Here is a 21,144-nt window from a genome sequence, read left to right as displayed (position 1 = left end):
ATCGAACACGAGAAATTTCTTTCCTCCTCGAATTAATTCGTGTTAACAGGACAATTGCTTCGTTTATTTATTTCTTCTTTTTTTCTTAATATCATCTTAAAGCGTTATAGAAAATATGAGGAAAAAGAAGAAAAAGAAGAAGAGGAAGATGAAGAAGAAGAGGAAGATGAAGAAAAAGAAAAATGCACGAACGAGTTAAGAACAAAACGAGATTTTCAAGTGGAAGACGTTTGTTCTCCTTATACGATCGCCAAGAAAATCGTCTCATCGTTTCAAATGGTAATAAACGGAATGGCTTGGACGTAGTCGAGTCTCTTCTATTTCTTTCTCTCTTATTCATTCATTCTCTCTTTTCTTCAATCTATTTGTCTCTCTCATTCTCGAATCGTACTCCGTTACTCCGATAAAGGATAGAAGCTGGAGTCTCTACTCGACGACTTAGCTGGTACGTGTCTATTCGACATCTCGATGTGTACCAATACACTCAAGAACCACAATGCGATCGATTTTATCGGACTCGTACCGCGAACGACTTAAAAGCCAAAAGAGCGACCGATAAACGATGAAGTTGACAGCCATAGTGATTCGAAAATCTACGTAAACGAAACGATCCAATCCAAAAATATTTTCTATTTTTGAACATGATCAATTTTTCCTTCTTAATGTGATTCGACATTACGAATACGATGATTATAGATTTATAAAAGAACGTAATTGAATTATCTTGTGGACAACGGAAAAAATATTACCCCTTTTTACGAATTCAATGATAATCGATGATAGATAAAGTAGCAATTAGAGAATATGCTATCAGCAAAACGTAAGATATATTAGTATAACGGATAATTTATTTGCGAACTAATTCAACGAATCGTATCCTTTAAAATGATCGTTTTTATCTTTTAGAGTTGTCAGGAGGGTTTGTTAAAAGGGACGGTAATCCGATCGCTCAGTTCACTTCCTTAAAATGGTAATCCGATCGCTTATACCGGCTTTCATTCATGACCGAACTGATCTACCCCAAGTGAAGTAGATACAATATACGTCTTTGTTACAAGAAATTTCTAAGCGGTGTTGTAATCCTTTTTAGTAGTAGTTACATCCGTGTAAGGTATTCCTTCTTTTTTTTTTTTTTTTCCTTAGAGAACAAAAGAAGACAAATATTTGTTACTATGGATATAAACGTCAGTATCCCTTTCTTTAGAAAAATGTCGTGATATTTAAGAAAAAGAATAAATAAGATACCCTATGAAACCTTTAAAAAATGTCTGAGTTGAGGTATTACTATCGATCACAATTTTCAGATCCGAAAAAGGGAGAGGAGGATTGACGCGTCGCAAGAGACAATGAAATCAGGACGCAAGAGGTGTGTCGAGCTAAAGAACGTACTATTGTAAAAAAAAGGGAGTTTCTTCGTAAACGTGTCCTAAAAACTTGAACGATTATATAGGTCAAACGAGCCTTGACATGGGTATTGAACGTTCCGCATTTTAAACTAATGCGCAACACAATTCTGTTTCAATATTTAACGTTCGATATTATCTTTTTTTTTGTAATCAATTGCAATTAATATTATAAATGACTTTTTTTAAACAAATTAATTTTTTTCTTCCTTTTTCTCTCTTTTTTTTTTTTAATACAATGTCATTAAAAAATTTGCGTGTTATATCCTTTACTTTGATTTTTTTCAAAATTCTTCATCGTTTCTACGTCATTAATGATTAAGAAAAATATATAAATTTAAGAGAAAGAGAGAGAGAGAGAGAGAGAGGGAGGGAGGAAAACAGAGGGAGAAAGAGAAAGAAGGCCGCGGGCTATCGTTCTGCGGACGCACGCGATAGCGCGCGCACGTTCTGCGCGCGCAGACGACGTCCTGAATTTGACATTGTCCTCTTTGCAGACGGATATCGATCATCCGTTCTCTCTCGCGCTCTCTGGCCTCGGTCTTTGTCAGACTTATAGCGTGACCTGCTATAAGAGCAACGTTGTTGCTCCCCACATGAGCCCAGAAATGTCTGAGTAGTACAACCTCTCGTTGTGACTCGAACACACTCACCTGTACTCCATATCCGGGGGATTGCCCTCGGCGCGACATTTGAACCTCAACTCTGTTCCCTCGACGATACGTTTCTTATCCGATACACCAGAGCCACGGATTTTTAGTGACACCTTTGGTGCGTAACGTACCTGAAATAATTTCATTCAATTTATTATCATTATTATTATTATTGTTAATATTATTATTATTCTCTTCTTTTTTGTATTTTTTTTCTTTTTTTTCTTTTATTATTCCCTAATTTTTCACTTAACGATAAGAATTTTTGTTACTTTAAATTGACTATGAAATTTTGCATACTTATATATATATATATATATATATATATATATATATGATATTTTATTTCTACTTCATTTTTAAAAATATATTTGTTTTAGTCAGCTTTAGTTTGCTGTGTTTAAGTTGTGACACCGTAGAATCAATTCAACGTAGAACTTGTGAAAAGAATTTTATTAAGGGATTTCGCGAGATGGGACTCGTGACTTTCGACTCGTTTTACTCGAAATCGAGTTCTCTTTCTAGGGAAAGAAAGGAAAAAGAAAGAAAGAGAAAGAGAAAGAGAGAAGAGAGAGAGAGAGAAATTGAACATTTCGAATGTTATTTTATCTCTCAATGCAAATCTGAGGCAATCGGAAGGTGGTGATTTTATTTTATCGTTTCGTATAACTGTTTCGAATAAAATATTTATTTTTATTTCGTGAAAAGAGTTAATTTTCTTTTTATTCAGTCGATCGATTGATTCAATAAAATATATATATATATATATATATATATATATATATATATACACATATATACATATACATATACATATACATATATATGTATATATATATATGAGTTGAATTTCGAGTATATCCATGAGTCTCACTTAACGTTAAAGGCGAATGTAACATATTTGGTTTAAAGTAGATCGTAAACAATAGGTCAGGCTCGAACGATTTTGTTTCACAGGTATCGCCTTTCGATACGAATATTCGAGAAAACTTTTAGCGCTGCAACTATCATACTTACATATATCTATCTATGGAAAAGTGATACGAATTGTGGTACTATCTCTAGGATCAGAAACTTTACGAGAGATTTGTTTCGCGAGAGAAAGAGAAAGATAGAATGAAAGAAAGAATGAAAGTAAGAAAGAAAGAAAGCCTTTCTTTCTTACACGGAACAAGACCTTCTAGACTACGTAGAAAATTTTCAAAAGTTCACCCTTACGATTTTATCGTACATAAATTTTGACGACGACACACGAAAGAAAGTAATTTCGCTCTTCCGAGAAAAAAGTATTTCCTTGGGGTTCGCGACAGTACTCATTCTTTTAACTCTTCTCCCTCTCTCTCTCTCTCTCTCTCTCTCTCTCTCCTGCTTACAACGATATTTCGTATTTGTATAAAACGACGAGCAAGAAGATTTCTCTCGATAATATGCAAACGTCTATCAATATTCTTACAACATCATGATTAAATCTATTTTTCTTCTCGAGAGATCAAATTAATGAAATATTTTTCAATAATTTTTAATCGAACTTAATCATTAGTACCATGAGTTAATCGATTGAAAAATTATGATCATCTAAAGATTATGTAATAATATTATAATATTGTTTATTCTTATATTATTATTATTATTATTAAGTACACAGTATTATAAGAGAAAGGTTCATAAAGTTTGTACTTCTAATCAATCTATTGTCCAAGAAAATGGAAAGAAAAAGAAAGAGAAAGACAGAGAGAAAGACAGAGAGAGAGAGACAGAGAGAGAGACAGAGAGAGAGAGAGAGAGAGAGAGAGAGAGAGAGAGAGAGAAAAGAAGACATAAAATGGTAACGAAAGGAAATGTAAAAGAAGGAACGAAATACGTAGTCAAAAGGTAAAAAGTTACGCCGCCGGCAGTAGACGATTATAACGCGGACCACTTCTCAAGAAACGACGTTAATTATTCTTCGCCTCGTTAATGCTGGCCGGCTTGCATTCAACAAGAAGGTCGTGTTAACTTTGCCCTGAAGCAAGCGTACGAAAAGCCGTGCAGTGCTTTTTCCTTTCCCGTTTGGATTTTAACCTTACTACTCTAGCGGTTCTCTTGGTGTAAAATAAAAATCTCTTTATTAACAACTAAATTTCTACCATAGAAATTTTCGACTTACCTCGACACGTAACTTGGCACTTTGCGGCGTCCGATCGGCCGCGTTTTGACTTTGGCACGTGAAGGTGGTATTGTCGTGCTCCTTACGTGGCATCACTTTCAGAACCGACTTCACCGTATACAAAGGGCCACCATCGAAGAGTTCCTTGGTGGTTTCTATACCTCTATGTTGCACGTTGCCTCGCCCGTCGATCCACGTGATCTACATCAAAGATTTTCCAAAGATAAATATCGGATCGATGAAGGGTTAGTGTCGATTACAGGACCGATCACCTTCTATCTTTCTCTCTCTCTCTCTCTCTCTCTCTCTCTCTCTCTCTCACCTCCCTCTCTCTTTCTCTCTCTCACCGGCTTATAATGTAAAAGACGGACTTCAAAAGCTGTAACAGGCGTATAACATTATCGAAACGTATTTGCGATCTCGTGGAGAAAATGTTGAAACGTGAAGGAGGAGAGAACTTGGAATGACGGAGATGAGGATACAGAGGGTGGTATCGATCGATCGGTCCGCACCGTTAGTACCGCTAACGTTTATCCGGCCTGGAGCGTTTTCCAAGCACCTCTTCTTCTTGACAGCCTTTGGAAGAGCTCGGAGGCCTCGAGTTTCATCGAGAAGCTTTCTCTTCAAACTTTCGAATCTTGTTTAAAATTAATTCACCTTCGGTAGCCGCCTTAACGGAGTAGAGAAGGGGCTGTTAACGATTGAAAATCTTCTCTTCTCGTTATGATTCTAGGCCGATAGGATGGCGCAACTTTAAAATTTTCTTTTCCATGAGAAAGATAGAAAGAGACGAAAGAAAAATGAAAAAGTATGAGATAAAAAGAGAAAGAGAGACTTCGGACTCTTACTTTCTTTCTTGATCAAGTATATCGATGGAAATTCGCGTATAATATTATACCTATTTTACTTTGATAATCTTTTTGATAATTCTACAATTTTTTTTACTTTTTTGCAAGAAATAAATGAAAGAGAGAGAGAGAGAGAGAGAGAGAGAGAGAGAAAAAGAGACAGAAAGAAAATCACTCTCTTTTCAGTTTTTATCTTGTATACAAATACGAGTAGCGTATAACTATTCCACGGAAATCGGTCTTATCGAATTTAATTACAAGTCTCGAGCGAGAGTTCCACGAAAGTCTGTTATCGATACGAGCTTCGCACAAACCGTAAGTGCAGGCGACACCAAACAGAAATTCGCATACTGTTATATAAGTCACTTACGGTGGTACTTGTATTATCTCGCGACAATGTCGATATCGTTACGTTACGTTTTCTCTATTTCATTTTTTCTCTTTCTTTCTTTTTTTCTCTTTTCTCTTCTCTTTTTTTTTCCTTTTTCTTTTTTTCTTCTTTTTCTTTTTTTTTTTTCTTTTTTTTTTTACAGAAAAAGTTATTAACAGAAAGACGAGAGAAAAATCTGTCGAGATACGTCACTCTGAAATCATTTCGTTAGTTAGAAGAGACAAAAGCGTTCGTTTGACGTGAATGCATTCTGTATATTTAGGTCGACAAATTTAAAATTCAGTCTTTATATTCTTCAGCGTAATTGATGCCTTTAAAGGGAGAATTGTTATTTATGATATATATGCATATATATATATATATATATATATATATATATATATATCAATATATATATATATTGATGATTATCGAATGAGTGGTTAAAATTAAACAATATCTTCCTTATCAAATTACATTACGAAACAATCTATAAATTATTTATCCTCATATCAAGTTATTTTTAACGTTGTATGTAATCTCGATGGTTTCTATATTTTGATTTTCGATCGAGCGTCACTCGTAATTAGAAATGCTTTCTCGTTGACAACTAGACATTTTTTATTCTGAACTTGTCCAAGAACAATGCCATCCATAAAGGTAAGCCGATGCGAAGGAGAAAAAAGAAGAAAAAGAATAAGAAGAAGAAGAATAAGAAGAAGAAGAATAAGAAGAAGAAGAATAAGAAGAAGAAGAAGAAGAAGAAGGAGAAGGACATTAAACGTACTGGTAACTCTGATTACTATCCCAAGATAAATCTCGAGAAGCCTTGGGACTTAAGCGCTAAGGGAAAAACAGGAAGAACGAAAAGCGGAGTGGTAGATGTCTGCCACTAACGAAAACTGATTATCGAACGGCTTTTTCTTTTGAGTCGTAGCTTTAATGAACGAGCTTCTACTTACGGCGCAAGCTTCCTTTTCTACCGGTTAGATTCCACTGCCGAAAAGGTTACGGAAATAGATCTTCACCGCTCTAATTAAGGATTCTACGCAAGAAACTCAACGGTTCGGTACCAATGGTGTAGTTTCGCGAGTTTGCGGTTTAGCGGCATTTAATGTCGTCATTGTTACGCCATGAGTACGAATCTAATTAACTGACGACGACGACGACAACAACAACGACAAAGACGACGACGACGACGACGACGACGACGATTGCGACGAGCTTTTACCAACCTTTCGCGAGTTTCTAAGTTGGAAAAGCTATGCTGATTTTCCAACTAATTCTCCTTATTTTCTTTTTCTTTTACGTATTTCATATTTGTTCGCTTTCCTTTCTACACTATTCGACGACGTTTCATGAAAAAAATAAAAGGATAAGAATCATTGGAAAATATATTTTCTATTAGATATTTTATTGTTTTATTTCATTTCATTCGTTCTAATTTAAAATAATCAAGAATTTATTACTTACGATTATGTCATTCGGTTATTTTTCAAAATGGAATAAAAGGAAACACGCCCAAGTACGGTAAGTATCTTCGTGAAAATTTATTTGCTACTATGGTACACGTAAATTCCAGTTATTTTTACGACGCAACATCGTCCCATTTACCGTCCCGCTATCAATCGATCGAAAAGCTTAGACCAAAGTAAATTTTTCCATCAACTTAAAAACCTACGAGAATACGGGATTGCGATTATTTTGCACAATAATTAATCAAAAAATAATAGTTACTTTTTTTTTTGCATGATTTAACAAAGTTTACACTATTTCTTTTTTCTTTTTTTTTTTTTTTTATAGCAACTATATTCAAACTATAGCGATGCAAACTTAAAATATATTAACTTTATCATAATATTCTAAATAAATGAAATTTCTCTCTCTCTCTCTCTCTCTCTTTTTCTTTTCTTTTCTCGTGGACGCTGTTTTTTTTACAGCTTCTCGAGTGTAAACATGTCCCATCTAAGCTTTCCGCACTGCTGCATCAATCGACCTTATCGTCCTTATCGGTATTAATTAGAGAAGCTGCATCAACATAGAGAGGTCAAGTAAGAAAAGAAAAAGAAAGATAGAAAAAGAGAGAGAGAGAGAGAGAGAGAGAGAGAGAGAGGGTAGAGAGGGAAAGAGAGGGGGAGGTACCACAATCCTGATAGAATTACCAACTTTACCGTCCGCGAAACACGTGGCGGCTCAACCTGTAATCCTATTACACGCCAGAAACGTATCTTCTGGAAAATGACTTGGTGAAATTCATTAGGATAATACGAGAAGGAAAAATGTAAAATAGAAGGAAACAAGTGAAAATTTTTAACGAAAAAATAATATCATCAAAAAATATTTCTTCTTCAATCAATGAAAATCATTTCTGATCGTATTTCGATCTTATACGATCTACTATATGTACATTTCATGATCATAGTATACTCTCCTCGTTGTCTACGACCTCATCGGCATTCATTAGGATACGCTCGGTTCCAATTCTGATAGGAATTTCGAGGGGTTTTCTCCTTCGAAATGCCTTTCAGCTTAACGGGATCCTCTTCCCTTCTCTTCTCAAGTGTATTCCACGTGATTCTAGTGTCTCCTCTCGTTTCTTCGATCTTCTCTCTCTCTCTCTCCCTCTCTCTAACTATATCTCTATCTTCCTCTATTTCCATCTGGTATGCTATCTAGGCAGAGTGGTAAGTAGTAATTAAACAAGGATGCGAAACATTTACCCTCTGTTTGCTTTCTCTTGCCTTCTCTCTATCTTCATCTTTTCACTCCCTCTTTGCTTTCTCTCTCTCTCTCTCTCTCTCTCTCTCTCTCTCTCTCTCTCTCGCTCTCTCTCTCATTCTCTCACATACATCGCATCTCTCTTCCGACGTATCATGTAACTCCACTTTCTATGCTATTGTCCGTTTACCGTTGAGACAGTGTGCACACGGCGTAAGAGTTACGCATGCCACCCCACGGGAAATTATTACCTGCAAATCTGTTTGTCCACGGTGAGGTCTGAACATCGGGCACTGAGCTCGGTGAACGCGAATTATTAGCCACACTCACCAATCCCGTGTTATTCACTGAATAGAGTGAATCTCGTTCGCGATATTTACGCATGGTTGATGCGTTAAATGTCCATGGAGTGCATTGAGAGCATCGATGTATGAGAAATAGAGATGGAAAGTAAATTTATCGTATTAAAACGAAGATCTACGACTAAGTAGGAATTGATAAAAGTAATGTAACAACAAAAATCGTAAATTAACAAGCAAAATCAACTTTTTATATTTACGATCGCGTAAATTAAAAAAAAAAAAAAAGGAACTAAGATACGACCCTCAATAACCCAGTTTTTGTTCGTGTTTACAAACAAACAAACAAAAAAAAGAAGGAAAAAAAAAAGACAAGAAAGAAAGAAAAAAAGGAAAGAAAATTGTATGTAACGTAAAACTTATATATTTAATTAATTTATATTTATTGAACATTAATCTTCGGATGATGAATTAATAAATAATTATACGGCTACTAAATGAAAATAAAAAATTTGTAAAAAGATACAATCATAAATATATCTGCTTGTTTCTTCGGAGTCGTTATATCGTGGCACGTTATAAATAAAAGCAATGCGAGTTTAAAAAATAAAAAAAAAAAAAAAAAAAAAAAAAAAACAAAAGAAGAACAAGATAAAGAAAATATAAAGATAAGAATCGTTTCTACAGAGCACTGAAAGCTTGTCGAAGAAGATTGGAGATTGGTAATCAGAACTCAGAGATCGTTTCTCGTTCGATGTTCGTTCACATAGAAGCCGTGCAAATTTTTCTCGCGATTTATGATCTCGCCAAACGGCAAGCAAGTTTTTCCGGTTTTCTTTCCGTACGATCTTTCGGTTCCTTTTTTCGAAGAATCATCTCAGCACAGATGGAGGACGCAGCGAAGGATTCAACGAACTCACGGTTGGCAGCTACGAGAGTTACTTAAGCGTGAATACCCGGACCGATCAAACCGGTTCCACGGTCGCGTTTTTTTTCCCTTTCTTTTCTTTTCTTTTCTTTTCTCTTTTTTTCCCTTTTTTGTTTTTTTTGTTTTTTTTTTTTTTCTTTTTTTCTTAATGTTATACTCGAAAGATCGAGATGAGATATTGGTATACGTTCGAGTGAATTTTCTTTTATATTTTTACTACGTCCTTACAACCGATACACACATGTTACTGCTTATTTCATTATCAGACAATGCAACGTACTAAATATACAACGATTATTCGGCTGTGAAAAATTTTTTTTTTTTTTTTTTTATAAATTATACCAACATTATGACACTTCGTATTCTATAAATTTACAATCGATCGATTTTAAATTAGTCACATAGGATAATTCATTATATTATTCTATTTATATTTGTCGAAACAGAGCAAAATGGTGTTTGTTCCGTAAAGGACTATGAAGGAGCGTTCATGCGAATCAAATTCTCAACGCACAATGCGATACCTACACGTTTTCGAGATCGTTTGATTTAATCAAAAGGGAATACTGCCAACAATATGGAAGAGAGAGAGAGAGAGAGAGAGAGAGAGAGAGAGAGAGAGAGAGACAGACAGACAGACAGAGAGAGGTAACTCAGCCGACGCGTTTCCGCAGGCGTTTGCTCTCGATTCTCGCGTAGAACGAAGTCGTCTATTTAATGTAAAAGTAACACCCGTAATGAATAGGAGCTCGGACGGCATTCAGTTTAATTATACGAGGAAATCAACGTCAGTTTTGTTGCGACAAGTAGTATAAAGAAAGAAATAAAAAAGAGAGAGAGAGAGAGAGAGAAAAATAGAGAGAGAGAGAGAGAGAGAGAGAGAGAGAGAAAGAATGAGAGATGGAAAAATAACAGCGAAGCAAAAATAACTTCGACCTCGGCAATGAAATTAATTATCCACTTGCGTGAACCAAGCTCTCTCTCTCTCTCTCTCTCTCTCTCTCTCTCTCTCCCTTTTTTCTCATTCTGCCTTTTTCTTACGAAGAAGCGGGTGTAAACTGGCGTTGGTAGCATCGTCTTACCGTTATAATTACCATTCTCGTTTCATTAGGCTACAAGTGGAAACTTGAAACAAGCATTAACGGTTTCCAAACGTGCCACGCCTAAATCGAATCAAGATTTTACTATAACATTACTTGCATATTAAGATCTTCGTACTTTCTGTCTCTCTCTCTCTCTCTCTCTCTCTCTCTCTCTTTCGCTCTCTTTATCTATCTCTATCTCTATCTCTCTCTCCTTCTATCTATTTATTTATCTATCTATTTCTTTTATATACATATATACTATATATATATATATATATATTTACTTTTATATCTTATTTCGTCTGCGAAACTTTCGTGTAAATTTATCAAGAGACATCATCCGTACGTTCCGCTAAAGTGCACCCTACAGGAGAAATAAGGATTTTCGAAGAAGTATCGGGAAGGATCCTTCCAGTTTACGCGTACATGGATCTCGCGTACTCGTTCGCTCGCTCTCACTCGGCTGTTATGACTTCCTTTGAAAATTCTCGAGACGAGTTTGCCGAGTGTCGGGTGCAAGCGTTTTCTTGCATACGTTATCCGAGATTTTTCCGGAATATCGTAAAAATTCGTTAGTTTAGAGACTTGAAAAATTCGTTAGACATAGAATAAGGAAAATATTTTTAATATTAAGGAATCTATTTCTAATATATATATATATATATTAAGGTATAAAGTAAAGATAAGTATGATTTTATGAGAACATTTATTTCTTCGTGCTATATCATACACAATTGCTCGTGGAATTTAAATGGAAGGATTCTATGTCAGAGAAATAGATGTTGATAGATAGATAGATAGATAGATAGATAGATAGATAGAGACAGAGAGAGAGAGAGAGAGAGAGAGAGACAGAGACAGAAAGACAGAGACAGAGAAAATGCAAATTATGACATGAAGTAACGGTGCTACGACGAAAGGAATTGTATAGCTCGCACGTGGATAATAAGGATAATGAAGCTAACGAGGGAGATGACATCTCCTTTCTCTGTGCCGACGTGTGTACTACATACATACATATATACATATATACATACATATATATATATATATCATATGTACATACATATATAATATACATACATACATACATACATACAAACGATAGAGCAGCGATTATGTCCCGACGTAAGCCGATATGCAAGCTACTCGCCATTATGCGCCCTGCTATTTGGCTTTTGTTATTCTCCCAATCGATCGATTCCTATTTAATCCTCGAATTGTTTTAGGACAGTTCAATGACCTCACTGTATGAACTTATGTATATACCATAGGTATATACCATAGATATATACATATATGAATATATCTGAAAATTCGCACATATCGAATTTCATATGATCGAAGCCCACAGCAGAATTATATATTTGAAAAAGAAAAGATCAAACTTCCGTCGATATTTTTTCATTTATTCTATCTTTGAAATATTAAAACTCATTAAAAATCTTTCCGTTCTATCGTCTTTACCTACTCGACTTCCGTTTTATAGTTTAATATTATCTGACGGATAGATCGAATTAATCCCAGAAATTACCATATCGCCGGATGACGAAGCGTGGCACAAAGGTCGAACAAATTTAATTAGCAAAACTGGTATTCACAATTTTACTCCAAAAACGATTCATTTATCGTTAATAGAAGAATGCCAATTTTAAAATAGCAAGGAATTATATTTCTGTCGTTTATTCGTTAACCACGACTGTCGTTTTGACGTCTTTGATCGTCATTGTTTTATGAAAATTTGAGATGGACGTACTCATACACATAAAATTTTAAGATATACATATCGGAGTATCGGATGTTAATTAATATTTATTTTCAGATTATGCAAGAACTTTTAATAAGAGAGACAATAGAAAGAAAGAGAGAGAGTGAGAGAGAGAGAGAGAGAGAGAGAGAGAGAGAGAGAGAGAGAGAGATGACCGAAAACTGTTCTCTGAAAATCCTCCTGTTTTATTCATCCAACCGAAATACTCATGAATTATACAATCGATACTTTAAATTAAATGCAAGTATAGAACAATAAACCACTCGCATTTTATCTACTGTCTTTTCAACGTATAGCTGATTAATCAGTTTAAAGGATTACTCGAATAATCGAAGCCTTATTCTTATGCATGTTCAATCGATTTCGTTTGATTTCGCCTGAAAATCTTTCTTTTTAAAAGGATCTTCGAAAGATACGAACGAACGGAAGTTACAACATATTTATATTTATGAATCTTATTATTAATCGGAGAAAAGAACATATGAATCAAAAACTAAAAAGAAAAAAGAAAAAAAAAAAAGAAAAAAAAGAAAAAAAAAAGAAAGGAGGGATTACTCGTGCTTTCCAAAGAAGAAACTTTTATTGTTAATTTGAACACGTTTCCAACTAAAGAATATATAATCTGATTATACTTAACGTTTCACGTAAAGACAATGCACTCGGATGGAACGATATACGTTTATCTCTTAACGAACATTGCAAAACTACCATTGAAATACGAGTAAACGGAAACAAAGCGATATTATACAGGGTACTTTATTCCACCGGGAATGGATACATCCGTTTAGTACGCCCCCTCTTTATATATACATATACATATACATATATATATATATATATATATATATATATATATATATATATATGGCACTAATATACATAGATATCCATACATTGAATTAGCGAGTAAAATATTTATTCCATGTTTTTCATCATCGAGAGCAGCGCAATTCGATTCGATTGTTAAATATATGGCATGATAATCATTCATCGACCATTAAATCCATTAAAGATCTTAGCCATAAATAAGGAAAAAAAACAAAAAAAGAAAAGACTAAAGAAGAAAGAGTAAGGAAAAAAAAAAGAAATGATCGGTAAATCTAAAACTATTAAAAAAAAAAAAAAAAGAAAAAAAAAGAACATTCTATCATCCAACTTGTTATATCTCGTCGATGATATTCTGTGGGAGGAAAAAGAAAACAAAGCAAAAACAAATGGACAAAGAGAGAGAGAGAGAGAGAGAGAGAGAAAGAAAAAATAAAAAGAGATAGTTGTAATTTCATTCTTTGTCATACGACGGACAGTCTATTTACGACTAACCGAGTTGAGGGCGAGTATATATTCTATAGATTCCGAAGCGTTTCGAGTCGAACGACGAGGCTTTCAATAATCGAACAATGGCTCTGCCTTGCTGAAGAATATCGCAATTATTTCTCCGCTGTGCGGTTTGAAAAAGCGCGTGATCGATGAATTTTAGAAGATTGGCGAGTATACTCGGTTGTACGCACGACTTTCTCTCTCTCTCTCTCTTTCTGTCTCTCTTTCTTTCACTCGCTCTCTCTCTCTCTCTCTCTCTCTCTTTCTCACTTCCTTTCTTTCTCAATTTCTCTCATTTTTTCCCATTCACATTTTTGTTCGATTATTTGTAGAAACAATGAGTAATGGCTATTGTGTACTTCTCCTATGCAGACACATTCCCCCCCCCCTCCCTGTAAGATAGGAGGACGAACGTTAATGACAATTCGAGTGTGACTAATGCAATTGCAATTTTATTCACATAGAATGTATTCGTTTCATTGAGAGTTCTACTCGATCGACGAGTGTCGTTAATAAATTGCATCTTCCTTTTCTTTTCTTTTCTTCTCTTTTCTTTTCTTTTTTTCCATTTTTTTTATTTCTTTTCTATCCTTAATAAGACATTTTTGTTTTTTCGTAAAATGTAAAAATGTTTAACTTAGGATTAAAGAATCCTAAGGAGATTTTGCGTCAATGACGACACGAAAGCTTTCGTTTATAACTTTAAGGGTGAAGACTTTCGTGACGTTCATATCCCAAAAGGAATCTACAGATACGAAAAACTTTTACGAACCACCCTTTTTCCACTCCTTTCTCTCTCTCTCTCTCTCTCTCTCCCTCTCCCTCTCTCTCTCTCTTCTCCTTTGTTTACTTTGGCATCACAATTATATATTCAACGATCGCTTCTGAAATCGGACGACGGTTTGCATCATTAATCAAGGATTTGCATAATTTTAATTAAAAACTATGCGAATAGTCTCCAAGGAAATTTCATTAATATCTCTGGTTTAACCGGTTACGTGACCTTAACTGATAGATATCCCACCTTAAACTTACTTTCTCTCTCTTTCTTTTTCTTTTTTTCTTTTTTTTCTTTCTTTTATCGAAACAACTACGATCGAAAATCATTCATAATTAATAAATTCGAGTTGCCTCGAGAGATCACGAGGAAAGAGCATGTACACGCAAAATTGAGACGTCAACGTGAACTCACGTGTGTTAAATGAAACGTAGGTATCTCGCTTGAGTAAGCAAGTAAGCAAGCAAGCAAGCAAACAACAAAAGGTTTGGATCGATCTTTCGTGCTCGCTGGACGACGATTAATTCCAATTTGCTGAGCTTTACGGAGGACCTGAGGAAAGGTAAGGTAAGCTAAGCTAAGCTAAGGTAAGGTAAGGTGAAGTAAAAGGTAAGGTAAGGTAAGGTAAGGTAAGGTAAGGTAAGGTAAGGTAAGGTAAGATAAAGTAAGGTAAGGTATGGTATGGTATGGTATGGTATAGTATGGTATGGTATGGTATGGTATGGTATGATATAGTATGATATGTTATTGTAACTTAAGTTAAGTTACGTTAAGCACGATGAGGATATATGTATACTTTTTCGCGAATTGCTGAGATTAAAACATGAGAAGGAACGACGTAAAGGATGAGAAGATGCGATAGGTTGATCTCGTAAAGATTTCAATGTATATACATGATTTAATGTATCCTACGTGTGTTGTATGATCTTCGTTGATATATATATATATATATATATATATATATATATATATATACACCTAAGTATATAGACGATGTGTATCGTGCTTGGCTGAGTGTACGACACTCTGACTCTAAAGGGTTAATGATACTAGGATTTAAATGGCGCAGGAGTCAAAGCAAGTGTCGTTTCAGAGACGACATGTATGATCTAGGTATACGTGTGTAGAGAGTAAGAAGAAAGAGAATGAAAGAGAGAAAGAGAGAGAGAGAGAGAGAGAGAGAGAGAGAAAAAGAGAGAGAGAGACATCGTCAGGAAAGTAGGATGGATAAAGATAGAGTATGGCAAATGAAGGCTGAAGAAGAAACGCATCGTGAACTGGCTCTATACGAGGGTACTATTTCCCTCTCTTTTTCTCTCTCTCTCTCTCTCTCTCTCTCTCTCTCTTTCTTCTGTCTTTCTGTCTCTTTGTCTCTACCTCCCTCTCTTTCTTTTTCCTCTTCTTAACGGCTAGCGGCGTTCTTTTTTCTCCTCGTAAAGCTGCACCCTGTGATCTCAAAGATACAGAACTTTTTTTTTCCTTCCCAGTAGTAGGTACACCACGAGAAGAGGGCGGGCCGTTCTTGCCGGTGGTTAACGTTGGCGATGTCAGTGATGGTGTAATGGTGGTGATGGTGGTAGTGGTGGTGTAGCCGCTGGTGGTGGTGGTGTAGCCGCTGGTGGTAGTGGTGCAGCCGCTGGTGGTTCCAGCTCGTTCAAAGAGGAGCCGAACTCGGTCAAGCTGCCATTTCGCCAAGTCACTCGCGGTCTATCGTGTTAAAAGTATTCTGGTAGGGTAAGCTTGTGCTCGCGCGTTCACGATGTACCACGAAAAGCCGGAAATACGGGCAAACACGTACCAGCTAAAGATCCATTACCGTTCTCTTAACGTTGTCCCGGACGAGCTCGTTCGTCCCGTTTTGACTCTTGACCTTTGCTCTCTTTTTCCTTTATACACACGCTCCTCACCATTACCATTATCCTTTAGTCACACAACTATTACCACCACCTATGATCATTATGTATAGTTTTTAGTTATATTTATACGTTTTTTTGCGGTCACTGATTTGTTTCTCTTCTTTCCTCTCTTTCTCTTTCTTTTTTTCTCTCTCTCTCTCTCTCCTCTCTTTTTCTGTACTCTATTCATAAACTTACATATGTTTCCAGGTACTGCTAGTCACAAAAATTGTAAGACATCGTTTTTAATTATATTTATATGTTTTTTGTGCTCACCGAATAGTCTTCCCACCCCCCCCCTCTCTCTCTTTACTCTCTACTCTTTACTCTTTTCACCAATTTATCTAACGTGTCCAAATGCTACGAGTTATAAATATGTCAAGTTAACACGATAAAAGTGAAAAATGGGTGACGAGATCTTTTTAAGATAACCTTGCATATATAACGTGAGAACGCACAAATATTATTGTCACTATGGATGGTTGCATTCCCTTGCAAGCGTCCTTTGCATTCTAGCTCGTCTCCTAGGAGATGGCCTATAGTTGTGGGAATGGCGAGATATCGTCATCACCACCGCCATCATTATCACCACTGACATATTTCAACGTGACCTACGTCACTGTCAGCAACAATTGCAACGCGACATCGATTTCCTCAAGGAACGACGCGAGACGTATAATCGATCAAGCGTAACCTTCGAGTTGGCGCCTTGTCCGTCAAATTTTCTATTCGCTCAACGCCTTCCATCTTTTTCTTTCTCCATTTTTTTTTGTTCCCTTTACTTTAAACTAGTTCCGTTCCTTTATTATTAACTTAAGTTTACCATTATTACATGTGCGTTACTTTTTTTCTTTTCATTTTTTAATGTATATATATACATACACACACACACACACACACACATATATATATATATATACATTTTCTCTCAATTTTCTTTAACTTTTCTTATCTCAAATAACGATCCATTATTTATCAATGTTCGATCTTACCTCTGCCGGTGGTTTTCCAGCAACACTAACGCACTCGATTACGAGCTCTCGATCTTCAGTCGTCACGAGAAAGTCCCCCTGAAGGATCTTCGGTGGTTCAGGCGGCACCAATACACTCAAACGAGCAAATCTCGATCGTAAGGCTGGTTGACCGTCGTTCGTCGGCGAGGCCTGGCACTGATAAACGCCATCATCCTCAAGCTCAACCGGATATATGTGCAATGAAAAATCACCTGGAATTAAAATTTCACTGCCTGAGTATAATTTGTGGATTGTATCTTAGGATTGGTGGGGCGGGAGATGGGGTGGGGTGGGGGGAAAGGAACAAAAAGCAAAAAGAAAAGAAAAATTATGAACGATAGAGGATTCTTAGTTCGATCTTGAGGGATCGATAAGAGCATAGATGAAAACTTTACGATAGATTAAAAGAAGAAAAAAGAGAGTAAGAGAGAGGAGTATTTTTATTTGAAAATCTCGGCGCATGTACGTACGTGTAAGCTGCCAAGTGCAAGAGAGTTCTGTTATATATATGTATATATATATATATATATATATATATATATATATATGTATATATATATACGTGTGATAGACGAATTAAAGTGTCCGCTAGTACTAACGCAGAAGGTTTCGAACAAGTTAACAGCCAACGGCTTGTGCCAACAACCCTGGTTGGTAAAAGCTCTGCCTCTCTCTCTCTCTCTCACTCTCTCGCTTTTTCTCTCTTTCTCGTTTCCTCTACTTCGCTCGTCGAATCGCGAGAACGCATTTGAGCGACGTCTCGATGGCAAAGGATCACGCTGGAATAAATTCGTCTCGATGCTCGGTTTACTGTTTTTCCAGGTTTCGTTCGATCGTTCGAATTCCTCACCCCGAAGGCTGAAAACCAGCTGAAACTACGCTCTCGAAGAGAAACCGAAAGTAAACAGAGTTGAATCAATGAAAAATGTGCAAAAAATAAATAAATAAAAAAGAAAAAAAGAAAAAAGAAGGAGAAAAAAAAGAAAGAAAAAGGAAATTGCCTGAAATGTTATGTATATACTTGTCTCTCTCTCTCTCTCTCTCTCTCTCTCTCTCTCTCTCTCTCTCTCTCTTTCTCTTCTCTTTCTGTTATGCAGAGATTTCCGCTTCACCATTCACGACGAAGAATAATTCTTGCAATAAATTGCACCCTTAACGATGCCATACTACGTGGTGCATCGAAACGATCCTTTCGGTTCACGTTCGATAAAACGTACGCGTCGTGTGCTCGTAATGCCATTCGATCCATTATTGTACGGGCTTTCTCTATAACGAGAGAATTTAATCGTCGATCGTACGTTACACGATCCGGGGAATCCGAACGGATCGTTAAATAATCCGTACCTCGCCTAAGCTTTGAATGCGATTTGTAAGAGAAACAACTTCTCGAACCGATTACCAGCATTATGTTCTTATAGGAATTTGTTCTTTTATTTGAACGATTAACTAAACGGCACAATTATTGATAAATTTGTTAAAATGATTAGAAACAAATCGAAAATAAATTTATTACTTTAGATTAGAAAAAAGAGAAAAAAAAAGTAAAAAAAAAAAAAAAAAAACAAAAAAAAAGAAAAAATGCCGTGGCAGCCGATAATTTGTTCTATCGATTGGAATCCTTTTTTTCTCTTTCCTTTCTTTTTTTTTTTGTTTTTTTTTTCATTACTGCATATGCGTACGTAAATTTCAATGAAAAAAAGGAACGATCAAAATTGACACTCACAGGTTGCATCTTTACATTTACATTTGTGCGAAAACTATGAAGGTTTGAACGATCGAGTAACTCGTAACAACCGGTATTACGCGGGACAGCTATTAGCCCTTCTCTAGTCAAGTACAACGAACGAACTTTCAAAACACTCTAGCACTCGAGTTCGCGTTTCCGTAGCGAGCTGCGATAATTAACTTTCGCGCGAAACGTGCTCGCCCCGCTTTCCATCCCTCTCCCCCTCGTCCCTCCCTGTTCTCTTTACCTTTCCTACCTCTCTACGTAAAATCTTTTTAACGAATATATAACATACCTCTATATATATATATATATATATATATATATATATATATCTATGTTAGTAAAAGCAATTCGAGGAAACTATTAGACTTGAAAGAGAATAGCCCGTGTATAAAATAGTCCGATGATAACGATACTTAAACGTTTCAATAGTCGACACTTAAGGTTAGAGAAAGTTTTCAAGTAGAAAGACATCATCATGATCGATAAGGAAACAAAGCCAGATGAATGAATAAAGAGAGATAGAGAGGGAGAGAGAGAGAGAGAGAGGGCAAAGAGAAGTTCCTTTGGGAAGTAAAGATGTAGACAATGAGAGAAATAGAGATAGAGATAGTCTGTATAGGCAAACAACGCATCGCGAAAATTTACCTCTGGAACATCGTGTCGCACGATCACGAACGTTTGTAATTAATTTTAATTAGTTGATCCATCTAACGAGTAGTCTAGTGTAAACGGTCGTGATTAATTATAATTTGTTCGAAGAAAGATCGGTCCTAAACTCTAGAGACCAATCTACCTATACGTTTCTCTATATGAACGTTTATGTATCTATGCAACCCCTTTGGAATTATAACGGATGGTACTCGACATCTTTTCGGTTTAATTATCGACACAATGAAATTGACGACGAATGCATTTACCCTTCGAGATACTCGCTAACGAAATTAACGTAATACCTCCTTCCTTGCAGCGTAATACATCTTCTCTTATAGCTTTGTATATGGTCTTACTTAGTTCATATATATATATATATATAAAATATGCATACACGTACACATTTATGTACGTATCAAATAGATACTAGAAATATCGTTTAGATGGGCTTGGGTTGTACATGTGCGAATACGTGCGTCTCAGAACACACAGGTGAATTTGGTGCATATAACTTATGCGGGTACTCAAGTTTCCACGTTGGAAAAGGCCAGACATTTTATGCTTGAAAGAACGTAAAACTGGAAAAGTTTGAAAACGCTCGCTCTGTACGTATACGAAGTATGTAAAGAGAGAGAGAGAGAGAGAGAGAGAGAGAGAGAGAGAGAGAGAGAGAAAGTAGACGATTCTACATAGCGAGTTTTCTCTTACTTTTTTTTTCTCTAGTTTGCTTGGATTCGTCGCTACATTTTGTCTCTCTATCTTCCATTCTTTCTTTCTTTCTTTCTTTCTTTCTTTCTTTCTTTCTTTCTTTCTTTCTTTCCCTTTTCCCTTTCGTTTTTCTATTCTCCCTTTATATCCCATTTTTGCATTCATACGAAAATAGGTTTGTGTTTGTGGTTTCATCGACGTTCTAGAAAATTTCTATGATTCTCTAAGTTAATGTACACAATGAAAATACAATTATTCTGATACTTAGAATTTCAATATTTTCGTATAGCTTATTATAATTATGAATATTTTAGAAAGTATCTATAAACCTTTATGGATAATTGTATCGAATGAATATCTATAATTTATTTATTTATTTTGATAGTTAAGATTTGCAAATTTTGACATAGTACGCCATTGTATTTCATTAATCGAATATATACATAATGTGATGTTAAGAAAATGACGATATATAGTATAAATGATCGCGTTAGGATTAGTCAAGTTCGTTGAGCCGCGAATAAACGCGTTATGGATAGCCGGTCGGTACGCCGACACGGATTTGCACGATTAAAACGAATATTCCATGCACGAGAGCATAGCGAGCGTGTCAACCCGCGCTATTATCGACATTATTATTTCGGCTAATTGGATCGCAATTTCCGTTACATCCGACAACGCGCATCCCGAATTATGCGTTAGTCGCATGCTTATATTCGCATGCGCATGCTCCTAGGAACTTGTTCGCTAAAGCTTTGTGAAGGCTTCGCGAATCGAGCGAGAAACCGCAACGAGCGTTAAGAGGCGGAAAACGTATTTTAACGAATTTCCT

At 35.9% G+C, this 21,144-nt stretch overlaps 1 protein-coding gene across 4 annotated transcripts in view; it reads right to left on the bottom strand.

Moving 5' to 3' along the window:
* LOC118439856 (irregular chiasm C-roughest protein) overlaps window positions 1-21,144 on the bottom strand; it is a 125,930-nt gene that overhangs the window by 5,273 nt on the left and 99,513 nt on the right. For all 4 annotated transcript variants that reach the window (XM_035862068.2, XM_085659368.1, XM_035862069.2 and 1 more), the window contains exons 3-5: window positions 17,201-17,433; window positions 4,203-4,403; window positions 2,057-2,187 (exon numbers count right to left, since the gene is read on the bottom strand). In XM_035862068.2, coding sequence (XP_035717961.1) covers window positions 2,057-2,187; window positions 4,203-4,403; window positions 17,201-17,433 — 565 coding nt within the window. The remainder of the gene's footprint in view (window positions 1-2,056; window positions 2,188-4,202; window positions 4,404-17,200; window positions 17,434-21,144) is intronic.

Source organism: Vespa mandarinia, chromosome 9 (genome assembly GCF_050613455.1).
Source record: "Vespa mandarinia isolate Hongniang chromosome 9, ASM5061345v1, whole genome shotgun sequence".
In the NCBI taxonomy this organism is placed as follows: Eukaryota; Metazoa; Arthropoda; class Insecta; order Hymenoptera; family Vespidae; genus Vespa; species Vespa mandarinia.
This window is presented reverse-complemented; position numbering and strand designations above follow the sequence as displayed.